The 18,034-nt window shown below is 46.1% G+C and overlaps 1 protein-coding gene across 1 annotated transcript; it reads right to left on the bottom strand.

The window, feature by feature from the left end:
* Positions 1-12,404: 12,404 nt before the first annotated feature.
* LOC120675008 (lysM domain-containing protein ARB_03438-like) lies at positions 12,405-16,669 on the bottom strand. Its single transcript, XM_039956098.1, has 2 exons — positions 16,343-16,669; positions 12,405-12,674 (listed from the first exon to the last, which is right to left on the bottom strand). The coding sequence occupies exons 1-2, from the start codon at positions 16,667-16,669 to the stop codon at positions 12,405-12,407; spliced, it is 597 nt and encodes a 198-aa protein (XP_039812032.1).
* Positions 16,670-18,034: the final 1,365 nt, after the last annotated feature.

Below are 18,034 nucleotides of genomic sequence, written 5' to 3' on the forward strand. Positions count from 1 at the left end.
GCAATTCTGCGTTAGACCGGTCTGACTGGTCGGGGTGTCCGGTTTGACCGGTCGGCCCTGTTCGCCGAACGGGACAGGACCGGTCTGACCGGTCGGCACTGGCGGTCTGACCGGTCGGCACTGGCGGTCTGACCGGTCGCCTCTGGAATTTCTATTGTACTCATCTGATTTACATTAAATGATTTAGCCGATTATTCATCAGCTTTAGCACAGCAGAAACAAAGCCATCTTTAGTGCAACTGATCAAATCATAATTGGACAGATCCATGCCTGATAAACACTTGACGTTGTCGTGTGCACTAATAGAATCCGAATCGGCCAAAGCAACAAAGGATGAAGTGTCCCCATGGACAATCTCAACCTCATCGCCGATCCACTGAACAATAAACTGATGCAAGGTAGAAGGAACACACTGATTTGCATGAATCTAATCCCTCCCAAGAATCAAATTGTAGTTACCTTGCACTTCCGCGACAAAGAAAGCTGTAGCAAGCGTCTTACTTCCAATGGTGAGCTCCATGGAAGCAACTCCTTTGGCGCTAAGGGGCTCGCTCCCTCCAACACCACTGACCGTCATGTTTGTCTTGATCAAGTCCTCGTCCTGGCCACCGAGCTTCTTGTACAGCGAGTAGGGCATAAGATTTACAATGGCCCCACCATCTATTAGCATGCGAGTCACCGGCTTCCCGTTGATGTGTCCCCTCATATAAAGAGCCTTCAAATGATTGTCTTTCTCGCTTGGCTTCTGGAACACAGCTTCACGGGGCCCAAACTGAAGATGAGCCAAATCCTCCTCCGGAACCACGAAGTAATCCGAAGATAAGTGCACCACATTGATCTCCATATTGGTGTGCTCTGGAGACGTTTCGTAGTCTACCAACTCTTCGTCTTCTGATGTCGGAGGAACTGCCGGGGCTTCTTCAATAGAAGAAACCGAAACGGGCGGCGCCGATTCGGCTGTTGCCTCTGTACTGGGCTCGACCGGTCTGACCGATTGGTCAGAGCGGTCTGACCGGAAAACACTGCATCCAAATCCCTTCATGCTCCCACACCGGATTTGTTGCATTTGACGCCGGTGGCATCCATGGCATGGTAGCATACATCTTATGAGGAGGATACAATGTGACAACATCACCTCTGCGCCTGCTGAACTCCCTCCTCAGGGACGCTGGACGATCTTGGCGTGGTGGTGATCGCGGTCTCTTTTTTAGTGGCCGATCGTTTTGAATGGCCTTTGTGTACTTGTTCAGCAACTGGTTGAAGGTGGGCTTCTGATTAGTTGCTCTTCCCTGCACCTTCACCTCATTGGTCTTTCAAGTACCCACTTCCGGATGTTTTGGCTTGAAAGTCCGGGGACGGTCACCAGGGCGGTCTGACCGGTTGGAGGAACCGGTCTGACCGGTCGGACCGGTCTGACCGGTAGGAGACACCGGTCTGACCGGTCGTGCCTGATCAGCAGACCGATTTTCTGATGGAGACCTTCCTTGCCCCCCAAGTCTGGGATTTCTGATAATGATCTTCAGAGTATCCTTGCCATCATCAGTCTTCTCCTTGATAACTTCCCGGGCAAGAATTTTGTCACTTGTATTCATCGGTCTTGGATCACTGATGACAACCTGCTTCCCCTTAGCTCCTTCGGCTTGTTCCGGCCGAATGAGCACCTTCGGATTGTTCAATTCCAGTGTATGAACAGGGAAATGAGCTTTATCAATTTTCATCTCAGAAAGTACCAATCGTCCTTCATTAATGGCCGATTATACCTGTCGACGAAAAACATTACAATCAGTAGTAGCATGAGATGTAGAGTTATGCCACTTACAATATGCATGTCGCTTGAGCTCGTCGGGAGATGGAATAGCATGTGACAATCGGATATTACCATTTTTAAGTAATTCATCAAAAATCCGATCGCATTTAGAAACATCAAAAGTAAATTTCAGCTCCTCTTGCCGATTCTTTTGAATCGGTTTGAGAGACGGAACTGAACCGGGTTTGGCCTTCGATGGCCAAACAAATTCAGCAGCATATACTTCTTTATTCTCATCGTCCGAACTATCCGAATCACGATCGATAATGTGCGTGTTGGACCGATGAGGCTTGAAAGTATCTTTGGCATTTTTAAGCTTAAACTCTAAACCCATGACTTTGACTTGCAAGAAATTCACAGTATGATATTCAAAGCCCTCGAGTTTATCTTTCAAATAAGAACGTAAACCATTAAACGCCAAATCCGCCAAATCTTTTTCAGAAATCGTCAAACTAAAACACTGATTTTTAATTTCTTTAAATCTTTTGAAATAATCTGAAGAAGATTCATCACGTCCTTGCTTAATCGATGTTAAGTCTAACAATTTCGCTTCGGTTTCCCCACTAAAAAAGTGATCATGAAACTTATACTCCAACTGAGCCCAATTGCGAATAGAATTAGGAGCAAGCGAGGAAAACCAAGAGAAAGTCGTTCCAGTCAAAGATAAAGAAAATAAACGCACACACAAAGCATCATTGAAACCGGCTTTTCCTAATTGCAAGACATATTGACTAACGTGTTCCCAAGTTGTACGAGAATCATCACCATTAAATTTAGTAAACTCAGGAATACGCCAACCAGCAGGAAAAGGAGTAAAATCAAACTCAGCGGGATAAGGTTTTTGATATAAACGTGTAGTACCCATATCCACCCCAAGCTTACTCTTAATCGCATTGGCCAGATCTTCTTTGAACTTAATAAGATCGGCCTGATAGTGCTGGCTGGTATAAAACTCAGAAAAACGATGTGCATTAGGGTTTCCATGCACCATCATCTGTGAAGAAGTTGGGATCGGTCCTTGGTTAGGTCCAGATCCTCGTGGCCCTCCCGCTACAGTAGTAGTGCGAGGCGGCGTATACAGCGACAACTCATTAGTTCGGCTAGGGGCAGCCGAACCAGGAATTGTCTCGAGAGGCGTCGGCGACGGCACTGAGTAACCGGTCTGACCGGTCATACCGGTCTGACCGGTCTGTGGGACCGGTCCGACCGGTGCTGTGTGCACGGTCGACGGTGGCGGGGTTTGCCCTGAGAACGAGTTCGGCGGCATACCATAGAGTGGTTCAGATGTGAACTCAGGGGTAGCCGAACTCGGATCTGATGAGTTAGGATCTGACATGGGTTGTTTACCTTTAAGCGCATCAACATCACTACTCAATTTAATTAAAATATCACCCGTAGCGGCTTGTGCAGCAACAATCTTTTAATCCATCATGGATGACATTCTATGAAACATATCAGAGGGAGAGAGGCTTACATTGGAGATCTCTTCAACCTTATCCTTGCTAAGCTTGAGAGATGGCAGTACGAACTCTTCCACTCTCTTGACGAGGCCACCACGATCCTTCTTGAAGCCCTTCAAGAATTGTGCCTTGACGTGCTCCTCCACAAGAAGGTAGGCCTTGCGCTCTTCTTCGGTGAGCTCCTCCATTGTAGCCGTGATGATGTTTTCCTTGTCGATCTCTGAAGAGCCCATCTTCTTCAAGGAGTAGATTAGATCGGTTTTAAAACCAGATTAATCTTTCCCCAGCGGAGTCGCCAAAAAGTGTGTTGACACAGAATTGCGCCAACGCACTCGAATGCGCTAGAACGCGCGACGATCGTCAAAACGATCAACACAGCGAAAACCCTAATTCTACTCGGACTGTACAGACCAGACCGGTCTGACCGGTCGGCCCGACCGGTCAGACCGGTCGACCTCAGCAGGTGCCAAATTTGGCTGTCAACAAGAACTAGTAGCTCGATCGACAGTAGAAGCCACAACTCTTGCAGGTAAGCAACTGGAGTAGCAAGGTTTTTTGGCAGACAAGTTATATGAACGGTTGCTTTCATGCTATAGAAATGAGTTCCTTGAATAATCTTGCATAGCAGCTGTTTATTTGTTTATCTGTTCCAGTAGCTCACCCACCTATCTTTCAGTTTGTGATTACTTTGTACCGGCAAAAACAAGGTAGCTGCTATTTAATCTACTCCTGCAATGTTCCTATCAAACTCAAGCCTTTTGATTAACTCAAGCCTTTTGATTTGCGCGTCACTTTCATGCTATAGTAGGTTGCATATCGTTTGTTTATTCGTGATAATCCATGTGTGATCTGTAGCTTGTCCCTATTCTGTGCTTGTCTCCTTGAATGCACGTTGCTGAGTATATGTTTAGCTTGCTCCTGTGTTTAGCTCATAGCTAATTAGCTTGGTAAGTTTTGCTTGCTTCCTGTTACTGATAAAGCTACACTGGAGAGATCTTTGCTAGATAACTATAATTACCAACTATATAGTGTTGAATGTTTAACCATAGCATTAGTAGTTTCAATTGCAAATATCACCGGCTGATAATATTTTGAGACTTGTGCTTTTCATTCTCCTGGAAGGAGCAAGTAGTTAGAAGAGTTTGGTTGAGGATAAGATGCTAGGCAGGAACAGGCAGAAGAGATAAACATACATGACGTTTTGTTTTGTGTGTTTTGTACCAATAAATCAGATTTTGTAATTCTATGTGTGTTTGATAGCTCAAAAGTGATTTTGCTATCCATTTTAATTTGAGATGTTAAAATAGGCTTAGCCCACATATGTAGTGTCGGTTTTGGAAATGGTCGACTACTAATCCTACTCGTTAGCGTGTGTCACACGCTATGATGGGATATGGCCTAGCATACAATGACTTGAGGTTTATACTGGTTCAGATTTGAATGCCCTACGTTTAGTCGGGTGATGATCTGCTGTACTGCTCGAGCCCCAGTGCTCAAGAGAGTTGGGAAGTTACAAGTTGTAAAACCCTAATTTTCAATTTAGGAGTTCAAATAAATTTAATTGAAATAATTATAGGCTCGTTAAGGTTTTATTCAATTTATCTTGTCTTTAGAGCATTTATCATAAATTTAAATAATTTATTTAGCCATAAAAAAAATATAAGGTCAAATAGGCTTTGTGCATCTCATGCTGTCTTTGCATCATTTTATTGTTTGTAGTTCAATTTGAAGTTGAGTTCTATGAATTTGAATTCAAATTGATTGTGTTTGTCTCTTTAATAAAATGGCAAAAGCTTTCTCTTTTTCCTCCCTGGCTTCCGGCCCGGCCCACTCTTCTTTTCCCTCTCTTCTTCCCCTTTTCTTTCTCTTTTTTCCGCGCAGCCCAGTTTCTTTTCCGCCGGCCCAAACACCATTCGCGGCCCGTTTTCTGCGCGCGACCCACATTGCGCCTCCCCTCTCCCTCTCTCGCCGACAGACGCGCCTTCCTCGCCGATCCAGGCTCGGGTGCGAGCCCGACCCGGCCATGGCGCGTGCATCGCCGCCCGCACTCTGGGCCCGCACGCCGAGACCTCCTAGACCCCAATAAAATGCGCCGCGACCTCCCTTGACCCCATCCCAAAGTCGTCGCCGCCAGTTTCCGCTTCAAACCCTGGCCGCGCCGCCGTCTTCGGAGCTTGGAGCCGCCGCCGTCGTTACGCCGCTCCTCGACGGCATCGCTGCCCTGGAGCTTCGCTGTGGGGTGAGGAAGCTCGCCGGACCCTTCTTTTCCCTTTTCCCCCTCGGTTTTACACGGAATGGCTCTCCGGAGCAGTCTCTATCCGCCAGTGCTGCCTTTCGCCGTCGCGCACCTCGTCCCGGCCGCCGACTCGCCTTCTTAAGCCACTAGATTGTTTAACCATGTCTTGCTCGTGCTCCCAGTCGAGGCCGTGTTCGAAACCAGCTCCGGAGCAATGTTTTCGGTGAACTCCGGCGACCCCGCCGCCGTGGCAGATCACTGTCGGCGCCCTGCGCCGCCGCGTTTCCTCCAACGCCCTGGCCGCTATCGGATCTCGATCTAGCGGATCGGATATAATCCGATCCTCTTTAACCCCAGGGCCGTCCGATCCAGATCTGATGGCCCAGATCTGTTCCAATCGAGTCAACCCAACCATACTGGTCAACCAAACCCCTTTTGCAAAAGAGCCCCTGCATTTCTCTGGAATCAAACCGCAGTACAACTTAGTTCAAAAATAATTATGAAAAGTCCTTTTCTTTTTGTTTAGACCCCTGCTCTTTTATAAAATCTTACCCGCCATCCTTAGTTGATAGTTTTGCTTGCTAGCACCTGCGAATTAGATTTAGTTACATTTAGGTCCTCGGTTTTTTTACCAGAGCCCCTGTTCTTTTAATTCCTTTGCAAATAAACACCTAGAACCTCATTTTGGCCGTAACTTTCTCGTTTTAACTCTGTTTTAAGCGATTCTTGCGTTCACGCGATCGTTGTAACGCGTACAACAGTTCTATAATGTCGTTTTGTATTGTTTATATTGATTGGTGTAATGTTTCTTATTTGTTGCATTTGTTTGCTTGTATGTAAGTGTGTGATAAACGATACGCAGTTCGAGCAGCAGCCCGAGCGAGATTTTGGAGACGAGAAGCAGCAGCAGTTTGAAGAAGGCAAGTGGACCTTGATCTTATTTTTCCCAAATTATTCACAAATTATTTGCATTTACTTTATTACATGCATGAGTCTATAATATGATGTGAACCCAATTAAGGATATGCCTAGTTACTTTATCCATCCTTGATCAAAACCTGGGTACTTTATTTATGTTGGGTAGCTATGCTAGTTGCTTATACTTGGACCATAGTTAGAGATACTTGATACAAATTCTACACATGTTACTTCATGTTCTATGGTTAATGTTGTTAAGCAAGATCATATATTTTAATTGGAACATGGAGAACCACAATACTACATGGCTCTGGTCTTGGCTAATTAATTAGAGACTCTAGCTTGTTACAGTCTTACAGAAAGGGCAAGAGGGAATGCATCGACGGGGTATAGCTCGGTTCTCTTGGGGTAGTGGCCTTTGCTAAGGAGCTGACCATTAGGGAGGGTTATGACCGCTTTGGCTTGAAACCTTAGCGGATTGACATGAGTTAGGGAATCTTTTTAAAGGCCTCGTAGTGAACCTCTCGCCACTCACTAAAGGAAGTGTTTAAGGGCCTTGCAAACTCGGGCGACACAGGGGAAGACGAATTGTGAGTAAAGTGTACAACTTCTGCAGAGTGTAAAACTGATATATCAGCCATGCTCACCGTCACGAGCGGCTAGGACCCTCACATGATAATTAAACTTGAAGATGATCTCAATCGATGGTTACTTATGATGATACTATTGTTAATCTACTCTTACTTGGGTTAATGGTATAAACATACACTTAGTTAATGCTTGCTAACAAAACTTACCCAATTAAAATTGCTCATCACAGTCAAACCATGTCAGTCTTACCCTTGACTTAGCCTTGCATGTAATATAGTTGTTTCCCTACCACTTGTTGAACAACAACCATAAGTGTACTCACCCTTGCATAAACATTGTTCAGACAAAGATAACAATTGTTCGGAGTATCCTGAAGACTTTGAAGAAGTCAAGGCGTATGTCTCCCAGTCAACTGCCTGTGAAGACGATGATTCCGCTGTTTACTCTGAGACGCTATTTATTTGTTTATGATTAAGACTGTTGGTCATGTAATAATATTATTTATACTCTCTTTCGTATGGCACTGCAATATTATTTCACTTTATTTGTCTATCGTGTGTATAAAACTTGATCCTGGCATACATACGAGATGCATTTCGGTTTCCCTCATATATTCTCATATATTGGGTGTGACACAAGCTCACGATGGAAAGAGTAAACCTTGCGTGTCTACCAGGGTGCCTAGAGCTTGAGTGTGTGAGTCTCCAGAATGTGTGTTCCTATACTGAGGACCCCTCCTTTTATAGCTTCAAGGGGGGCCACTTACAGGATGACTACCATGAAGTCGTGTGAGAAAGAAAACTTCTGCCCCGCCAGTCGGAGTCGCCTTGCCTTCTGGTCGAAGCCACCTCCTCTCTTCAATCGGAGTCGTGATCTCTGTCAGGGCGTACGACTGACCACCGCCTCGATCTCTCATCATGGGCGGGTTGTCCCTGTCCGTAGTGCTTTGCCAGTCCGACCGGCTATCCCGGAAGGAGGTACGGTATGGTGGTCATTCGAGTGCCACCTCGTCAGATCAGCCTGCTGACGATGGCGTGTCCCTGGTTTTGACATAGTGACGCCGCGCGCTGAGGGTGCCGAAGCGATCACTCCCTGCCCTGTCCACTCTGTGGGGACAGGCAGGTGAAATAGTGCACCCCTGTGATAGTGCAATGTCGCACCGGAGATAGCTTGACTTTGGGTGTCAACCTTTTATGTCAGGGGACTTTTGTCTGTATGCCTCTTGGCTTGGACGCCGGAGGGACGCCGGAGGGATTGGAGTCACTGGTGAGGAAGGAGTACGCGAGACCAGAGATAGGCGGTTCGAATCTCGGTATCTAGACACTACAAGGCTTGTGGTGGTGGCTAGTTGCCTGGAATATTTCTTTTTTTTATTTGGCTGTTTTAGATTTTTGAACTTGGTTTTCTGGACATGGATTTGCGGCGGTGGAGAGTATGGTATTCTTTTGTATTAACTAAAGATGATTTGTATATGCGGGTGACGCCGTCGCCCATCTTTATTAATCATTTCTAGTGGCGGGTGACGCCCCCGCCCGCCCCTAAAAATAATTTTCAAATTTATTATAAAAAATTGTTTAATTTATTAAAAATAGAAAACACTTCAAAAAAATGTGGAATTTTTGCCATAAGCCTATCATGACATGTAGAATTGAACAAAAATATTAAAACTATATTTCAGGGTACATAATGGTTAAGAGTGTGAAACCATAATATATGACTCAATCACTCTACTCTCTCATACAACTCAAGACTTATTTTGTCGTTTTCCATAGTCATAATCACTATGTACAACGAAATGTACTTTTAATACTTTTTTCAAGTTCTATAGGTCACGATAGACTTATGGTACAAATTTCACTTTTTAATGTGTTTTGCTATTTTTTTGAATTAAATGGATATCTGAAATAAATTTAAAAATTATTTGCAGGGGCAGGTGAGGGGTTGACCCGCTCTAAAAATGCATTATCAGTTAGTTGAGCACCTACTTAGGTATAGCATGCTGCCATTATCCATTAGTTTGATGAGCACCATGCATTCCCTGTAACCTTCACGATTTGGAGATAAGCGGTGTAGCCATAAATGAAAAATAAAGAACACAGGGAAGAAACATGATCGAGGCACAGGTGATATATAATCATTTTCGAGAACACACCTGTATTAACACAGGAATAGGAAAGTAGCATAGACAGCCGACCTTAGTTACACTGGCAGCTAAAGCATGTAAAGATAAAACACACAAGAGACCTCCTTATTTTATAGCACAAACATTCTTTTTCGTGGCATATATATAGAGAGGGAGAGAGTGTTGTATCACGCCATAGTAGGACATTTTTAAAAACTCTCAATCTCAAGTGTGCCCGAGGGCAAGGCAGACCCACTGTCCGATGAAGAGGTTATTGCAGTTGATGTTGGGGTTGAATTGGAGGAACTTCTTTAGGGGCAGCCCTGCAGCCTGCGCCACGGCGAAGCACGTCTCGCGCTTCTGCACCCCGTACACCGTCTTGCAGTGCAGCGGCGATGCCGGTGGGAGTGCGTCCACCAGGGTGACCGCAATGATAAGGCACACGATCGTGAGAGCAGCGGAGCCACGGTTCGCCATTGCAATGCAAGTAGTCTGCACGTGAAGGAAGCTGCTAGTCGGAATATGTAGAATTGGTAGGTGTTTGTAAGCTTAAGGATTGCTTTGCGCTTCAGTGTGCAGAGTCTCTATAGTCCGTGCCTTTTTATAGAGGGGAGAGTGCCAAAGCTACATGGTGGTTACTTGTAAGGCCCTGGCCTTGGAGACGGCATCAGCTCCAGTCAAACTGGTGCTACTACTACTTAAGGACATGTCGTTGTTTCAAATAGCAATGCAAGGACGCCATTATTTTGTTCCCATTAGGTGAAATGAAAGAAGTTGAAGTTTCGCCGGATTAGCTGAACGGGAGTCAGGTTTGACCAGGCCTGGGGATAGCATTGAGGAGAATAAACCACCTATAAGGTCAGGTGAATCATAGAGCAGCCAGGGAGAGGTTATGGTTCCAATGTAAGTAAAATTCGTAGTTTATGCCGTTTTGAATGAACAAGGATTTAATATTTTTCACTTATCTTTCTATTTCGGATGGCACGCTTTGGGTTATACAGGAATAATAATCAAAGTATGCCATGCGATCCATTTTAATTAGAATTAGAGGGTTAGCAAAATTTAAACTATAAATTAGGGAGAATATGATTGTGCATTGCGACTAGCTTGGATCAAGTAAGTCCTGAACACCTTGACTCTTCAGCGCCAGCACTAACTAGCTATGGTTCGATCATAGGTTGCTTGTGCGTTTTTTTTTAATAAATGGTTGCTTGTGCGTTGATCTGAGCAGCGCCCTGCAGGGAGCACACGCATTTGCACACATCCAGTCCAGCAGCCGAGTTACCTTTTGGAGTTCGGCAGGCAATCTAGTGGAGCTAGGAGGAATCAAGAAGGTGGAAACAGTTAGGCAAAATTTGCCACGGGACACTATTATTTGGTGGCTTTTGCTAGAAACCATCAAAAAATTATATCGCTGCTGAAAGACATGAGAAAACCAGGTCCATATGCTCTAAAGACACAGTCAGCAATACTTTAGTCGATTTAGTTCCAGAGCAATGGGAAATGACAATTGTGTCCGTTTACCCTATCCTCTCCCACGTTCCTTCCTTCTTCCCCGGGCAGATCCATGCCACGCATTGCTTGTGAACAGCTCTCCCCGCCGTGCAGCCCAACGGATGCCCTCTCCTCCCTGGTGCGCACCCCTCACCGAGTGCTAGAACGGCTCGGCCGAATCCCACGAGGCCCCATTGCCGCATCTCGCTCGTAGTCTCCGGGAGGAAGCAGCGGGAAAAGTCCACCGGAACAGAGAGGGGCCTCTGCCAGGACTACACGCCGGGAAGAGCTGCCCCTGGATGTGGTCACCATCGGCCGGCAGGGGAAAAGAGGAATTGCCGCAGCCACTAGACATGTACGCCTGGAGGGGTAGTTCTCTTATGCAATAGGACGGTAAGAAAGGAGCCTGCCCCACAGCTGGGTGCCAACCCGCCTCTTGGCTTGGACGCCGCACTTGGTCGCTCTTCGATGCAAGAGTAGAACCGCCGCCTGTAGTTGGGACAGGCACAAACGCACTACTACAAAAAACCATTTGTAGGGGTGGATAAAAATATATTATTAAGGGCGGACTTCACACCCGCCCCTAGTAGGCAGGTAATGTACCCGCCCCTAAAATGATTTTTAGGGACGGGTCATGTCATGGCCCACCGCTATAAATCTATGTCCAGAAAACACAAAGTTAAAAAAATCTAAAATTGAAAAATAAAAAAGAAAAAATATTTGAGGCAACCAACCACCACCACAAGCCTTGTAGTGTCGAGATATCAGGATTCGAACAGCCTACCTCATGCCTCTCGCACTCCTTCCTTACCACCGCACCACACGATCACTAGTGACTCCATAGAGTATGATATTTTTTTATATTAACTCTGAAGATGATTTGTAATAATCATTTTTAGGGGCGGGCGACGCCCCCCTCCCCCCGCCCCTACAAATTATTTTTGAATTTATTATAAAAATTGTTTAATTTATTAAAAATAGCAAAACACTTCAAAAAAATGTGGAATTTTTACCTTAAGCCTATTATGACATGTAGAATTGAACAAAAAATATCAAACTATATTTCAGGGTATATAATGGTTAAGAGTGTTTAACCATAATATATGACTCACTCACTCTACTCTCTGATACAACTCAAGACTTACTTTGTGGTTTCCACACTCATAATCACTATGTACAACGAAATCTACTTTTAATATTTTTTCTAGTTCAATAGGTCACAATAGACTTATGGTAAAAATTTCACTTTTTATGTTTTTTGCTTTTTTGTAATTAAATGTATTTCTAAAGTAAATTTAAAAATTATTTGTAGGGACGGATGTGTGGTTGATCTGCTCTAAAAATGCATTATCCGTTAGTTGAGCACCTACTAAGGTATAGCATGCTGCCATTATCCATTAGTTTGACGAGCATCTTGCATTCATTTAACCTTCACGATTTGGAGATAAGCGGTGTAGCCATACATGAAAAATAAAGAACACAGGGAAGAAGCATGATCGAGGCACAGGTGACATATAATCATTTCCCAGAACACACATGTATTACCGGAACAGGAAAGGTGACATATAATCATTTCCCAGAACACACATGTATTACAGGAACAGGAAAGTAGCATAGACAGCCGACCTTAGCACTAGCAGCTAAGGTCTGTAAAGATAAAACACACGAGAGACCTCCTTATTTTATAGCACGAAGATTCTTTTTCGTGACATATATATAGTGAGGGAGAGAGTGTTGTACTACGCCATAGTAGGACATTTTTAGAAACTCTCAATCTCAAGCGTGACCGAGAGCAAGGCAGACCCACTGTCCGATGAAGAGGTTATTGCAGTTGATGTTGGGGTTGAACTGGAGGAACTTCTTCAGGGGCAGCCCCGCAGCCTGCGCCACGGCGAAGCACGTCTCGCGCTTCTGCACCCCGTACACCGTCTTGCAGTGCAGCGGCGATGCCGGTGGGAGTGCGTCCACCAGGGTGACCGCAATGATAAGGAGGCACACGATCGTGAGAGCAGCGGAGCCACGGTTCGCCATTGCAATGCAAGTAGTCTGCACGTGAAGGAAGCTGCTAGTCGGAATATGTAGAATTGGTAGGTGTTTGTAAGCTTGAGGATTGCTTTGCGCTGCAGTGTGCAGAGTCTCTATAGTCCGTGCCTTTTTATAGAGGGGAGAGTGCAAAAGCTACATGGTGGTTACATGTACGGACCTGGCCTTGGAGACGGCATCAGCTCCAGTCAAACTGGTGCTACTACTACTTAAGGACATGTCGTTGTTCCCAGTAGCAATGCAAGGACGCCATTCTTTTGTTCCCATTAGGTGAAATGAAAGAAGTTAAAGTTTCGCCGGATTAGCTGAATAGGAGTCAGGTTTGACCAGGGCTGGGGATAGCATTGAGGAGAATAAACCAACTATAGGGCTGGGCGCCTGGGCCTTTCTCTTTTTTTTCTTTTTTTTTGTCCATGATCAAGTGAATCATAGAGCAGCCAGGGAGAGGTTATGGTTCCAATGTTAGTAAAATTCGTAGTTTATGGCCGTGTAGTTTTGAATGAACAAGGATTTAATATTTTACATGTTGATCTTTCTATTTCGGATGCCACGCTTTGGGTTATACAGGAATAATAATCAAAGTATGCCATGCAATCCATTATAATTAGAATTGGTTAGCAAAATTTAAACTATCAATTAGGGAGATTATGATTGTGCATTGCGACTCTTCGGCACCAGCACTAGTTATGGGTCGATCATAGGTCGGCGGAGCTTCCTCGTCGCCCAGTGGTGCAGTTCGAGCAGATCGAGGATAGCAGAGCTGGAGCTAAACGGTAGCATGCTCGCGAGCTGGAACGAACTTGCTCAAGCTTTTGACGAGCCGAGCTGAGCTGGAGCTAAACCTTGATCATATTTTTTCCCCAAATTATTCACAAATTATTCGCATTTACTTTATTACATGCATGAGTCTATAATATGATGGGAACCCAATTAAGGATATGCCTAGTTACTTTATCCATCATTGATCAAAACCTGGGTACTTTATTTATGTTGGGTAGCTATGCTAGTTGCTTATACTTGGACCATGGTTAGAGATACTTGATACAAATGCTACACATGTTACTTCATGTTCTTTGGTTAATGTTGTTAAGTAAGATCATATATTTTAATTGGAACATGGAGAACCGCAATACTACATGGCTCTGGTCTTGGCTAATTAATTAGAGACTCTAGCTTGTGACAGTCTTACTGAAAGGGCAAGAGGTGATGCATCGATGGGGTATAGCTTGGTTCTCTTGGAGTAGTGGCATTTGCTAAGGAGCTGACCATTAGGGAGGGTTATGTCCGCTTTGGCTTGAAACCTTAGCGGATTGACATGAGTTAGGGAATCTTTCTAAAGACCTCGTAGTGAACCTCTCGCCACTCACCAAAGGAAGTATTTAAGGGCCTTGCAAACCCGGGCGACACAGGGGAACACGAATTGTGAGTAAATTGGACAAACTCTGCAGAGTGTAAAACTGATATATCAGCCATGTCACCGTCATGAGCGGCTAGGACCTCACATGATAATTAAACTTGAAGATGATCTCAATTGATGGTTACTTATGATGATATTGTTGTTACTCTACTCTTACTTGGGTTAATGGTATAAATTTACACTTAGTTAATGCTTGCTAATAAAACTTGCCCAATTAAAATTGCTCATCACAGTCAAACCATGTCAGCCTTACTCTTGACTTAGCCTTGCATGTAATATAGTTGTTTCTCTACCACTTGTTGAGTACCAACCATAAGTGTACTCACCCTTGCATAAACACTGTTCAGACAAAGATAACAATTGTTCGGAGTATCCTGAAGACTTTGAAGAATTCTATGCGTATGTCTCCCAGTCAACTACCTGTGAAGACGATGATTCCGCTGTTTACTCTGAGACGCTATTTATTTGTTTAAGATTAAGACTGTTGGTCATGTAACAATGTTATTTATACTCTCTTTCGTATGGCACTGCAATGTTATTTCACTTTATTTGTCTATCGTGTGTATGAAACTTGATCCTGGCATACATACGAGATGCATTTCGGTTTCCCTCATATATCGGGTGTGACACAAGCTCACGAGGGAAAGAGTAAACCTAGCGTGTCTACCAGGGTGCCTAGAGCTTGGGTGTGTTTAGTTCCACCCCGTAAACGCATTAAAGTGAAAAGGAGTCTTGCTAATTTGAAGTACTAAATGAAGTCTATTTATAAAACTTTTTGCATGGATGGGCTGTAAATCACGAGACGAATCTAATGAGCCTACTTAATCCTTGATTTGCAACAGTGATGCTACAGTAATCATCCACTAATTATTGATTAATCATGGATTAATTAGCATCATTAGATTCGTCTCGCGATTTACAACCCATCTGTGCAAAAAAAATTGTAAATAGACTTTATTTAGTGCTTCAAATTGGGAAGATTCGAAACACAAAATTTTTTTGCGTCCACACCCTACCGAACTAAACACGGCCTGAGTCTTCAGAATGTGTGTTCCTATACTAAGGACCCCTCCTTTTATAGCTTCAAGGGGGGGCACTTACAGGATGACTACCATGAAGTCGTGTGAGAAAGAAAACTTCTGCCCCGCTAGTCGGAGTCGCCTTGCCTTCTGGTGGAAGCCACCTGCTCTCTTCAATCGGAGTCGTGATCTCTGTCAGTCAGGGCGTACGACTGACCACCGTCTCGATCTCTCATCATGGGCGGGTTGTCCCTGTCCGTGGTGCTTTGCCAGTCCGACCGGCTATCCCGGAAGGAGGAACGGTATGGTGGTCATTTGAGTGGCACCTCGTCAGATCAGCCTGCTGACGATGGCGTGTCCCTGGTTTTGAGACATAGTGATGCCGTGCGCTGATGGCGCCGAAGCGATCACTCCCTGCCCTGTCCACTCTGTGGGGACAGGCAGGTGAAATAGTGCCCCCCCTGTGATAGTCCAATGTCGCATCGGAGATAGCTTGACTTTGGGTGTGGACCTTTTATGTCAGGGGACTTTTGTCTGTATGCTGAGCCCGTCGGAATCTCCGTTCTCCCGGTCGGGGAGAGGGCCATGCATCAGATATGGTGCTCAGCCGGCAGGGGCGGAGCTAGAGAGCAGCAGAGGGGATGCGGCACTTCATAGCATGTATATAATATTCAAGCAAACATAGTAAAAAAATGAATGTGATAAGGGATTGTAATTTTTTGTTGGGTGCGGCCGCACCCACAGGCCATAATGTGGCTCCGCCCCTGTCAGCCGGTGCCCTAGGTCGGGCGTGCAGGTGGGACTTGCTGTCCGATGGAGCAAAAGCGTGGATAAAATCACAATTGGATTTCAAAGTAGGGGCTGTCCTTATCCATTAGTTTGATGAGCACCATGCATTCCATGTAACCTTCACGATTTGGAGATAAGCGGTGTGGCCATACATGAAAAATAAAGAACACAGGGAAGAAACATGATCGAGGCACAGGTGATATATAATCATTTTCGAGAACACACCTGTATTAATACAGGAACAGAAAAGTGGCATAGACAGCCACTGTCATTACACTGGCAGCTAAGGAATGTAAAGATAAAACACACGAGAGACCTCCTTATTTTATAGCACGAACATTCTTTTTCGTGGCATAAATATAGAGAGGGAAAGAGTGTTGTATCAAGCCATTGTAGGACATTTTTGAAAACTCTCAATCTCAAGCGTGACAGAGGGCAAGGCATACCCACTGTCCGATGAAGAGGTTATTGCAGTTGATGTTGGGGTTGAACTGGAGGAACTTCTTTAGGGGCAGCCCCGCAGCCTGCGCCACGGCGAAGCAGGTCTCGCGCTTCTGCACCCCGTACACCGTCTTGCAGTGCATCGGCGATGCCGGTGGGAGTGCGTCCACCAGGGTGACCGCAATGATAAGGAGGCACACGATCGTGAGAGCAGCGGAGCCACGGTTCGCCATTGCAATGCAAGTAGTCTGCACGTTGTAACACCTTGCCTTGCGGACAGTCCGCTTGGGACGGCGGACGGTCCACGACGCGCTCTGTTTCACCTGCTCCATGACCGAGGATCGTCGGTCGCCGCCACGTGCCGGCCATCGGACTTTCCCTGGCCGTCCCCGTACGCCGAATTGAAGTCGCGCACATCCCTCCACCCACCCGCGCCCACTCTTCCTTTCTCTCTCTCTCTCTCTCTCTCTCTCTCTCTCGGTTCACTCTCCCTCTCCCTCTCGACGCCATGAGCGGAGCGTGAGCTCCTCCCGTTCGCCGGCCGAATCCGCGAGTTTCCCTCCATGGATTTCAAATCCACCGCACCCAAAGCTTAACCACATCCCTAGCTTCCTCCTCAACCTCTCAAACCATAGCCACAACCCCCACCTCGCCGGGAATCCTGGATTCCCCGGCCGCCGGTTGGAGTTTCGCCCAAATTTGACCTCACCGTGGAACTCCATCGCCCGGTCACCATTTCTTTTGTCCAAGAGCTTGAATCAACGGTAAGTAAGCCGCTAATGCTTGTGCTCCCCTCGTTACTCCTCGTTCACGTTGTTTCCACGCACGTTCTCGACGAGGTCATTTTTACCGCCACAAGCCGCACGTCGCCGACTAGGTTTGGCTTGAGTCTTCGCGTGCGTCACCCATGCCTGTGTGCGCCTCTTCCAGTAGATGGGGTAGTGCTAGCCTCGCCGTCGGTCAGGCCACCGTCGGCGGGAACGGCGCGCCGCGCTGCCGCGTCAGTCTCACTAGTGGCGGCGCGCGGTGTCAGAAGACAGGAATCGCGGATGGTCCGCCTAGGAGGGCCGGACAGTCCGCAGGTCAGGGTAGAAGTTGTCCATAGACGTGGTTGTCTCTGATGGTTTCGCAGAATTGAACTGCGGACGGTCCGCTATTAGAGAGCGGACAGTTTGCCGTAGAGTTCGAAATTTGTCCAGAGACGATGTTGTCTCTGGTGGGTTTCGCAGGATTGAACTGCGGACGGACCGCTATTGGAGAGCGGACAGTCCGACGTAGAGTCTAGGATTTTGTCCAGAGACGTTGTCGTCATTGGTGGGTTGGCAGAGTGAACTGCGGACGGTCCGCCAAGGAGGGCCGGACAGTCCGCCGGTAGGATTAGAAATTTTGTCCAGAGACGTTGTTGACTCTAGTGGATCGGCGAAGGTGTATTGCGGACGGTCCGCTAATGGTGAGCGGACAGTCCGCCAGTAGGTCTAGAAATTCTCCAGAAGCGTTGTTGGTTCGGGTGGGTCTGCGGAGTTGAACTGCGGACGGTCCGCCATTTGGGCGCGGACAGTCCGCAGGACGTTTCAATTCGAAGTATAGTAATTATATAGTTGTGATGGACTCAATTATTTCATATGAATTCGTGTAGCATCCGCAGTTGAGGACGTCGTGTATGAGGTGATTGCGACACCGCAGGAGCAGCCGGAGCA

Source organism: Panicum virgatum, chromosome 5N (assembly GCF_016808335.1).
Source record: "Panicum virgatum strain AP13 chromosome 5N, P.virgatum_v5, whole genome shotgun sequence".
In the NCBI taxonomy this organism is placed as follows: domain Eukaryota; kingdom Viridiplantae; phylum Streptophyta; class Magnoliopsida; order Poales; family Poaceae; genus Panicum; species Panicum virgatum.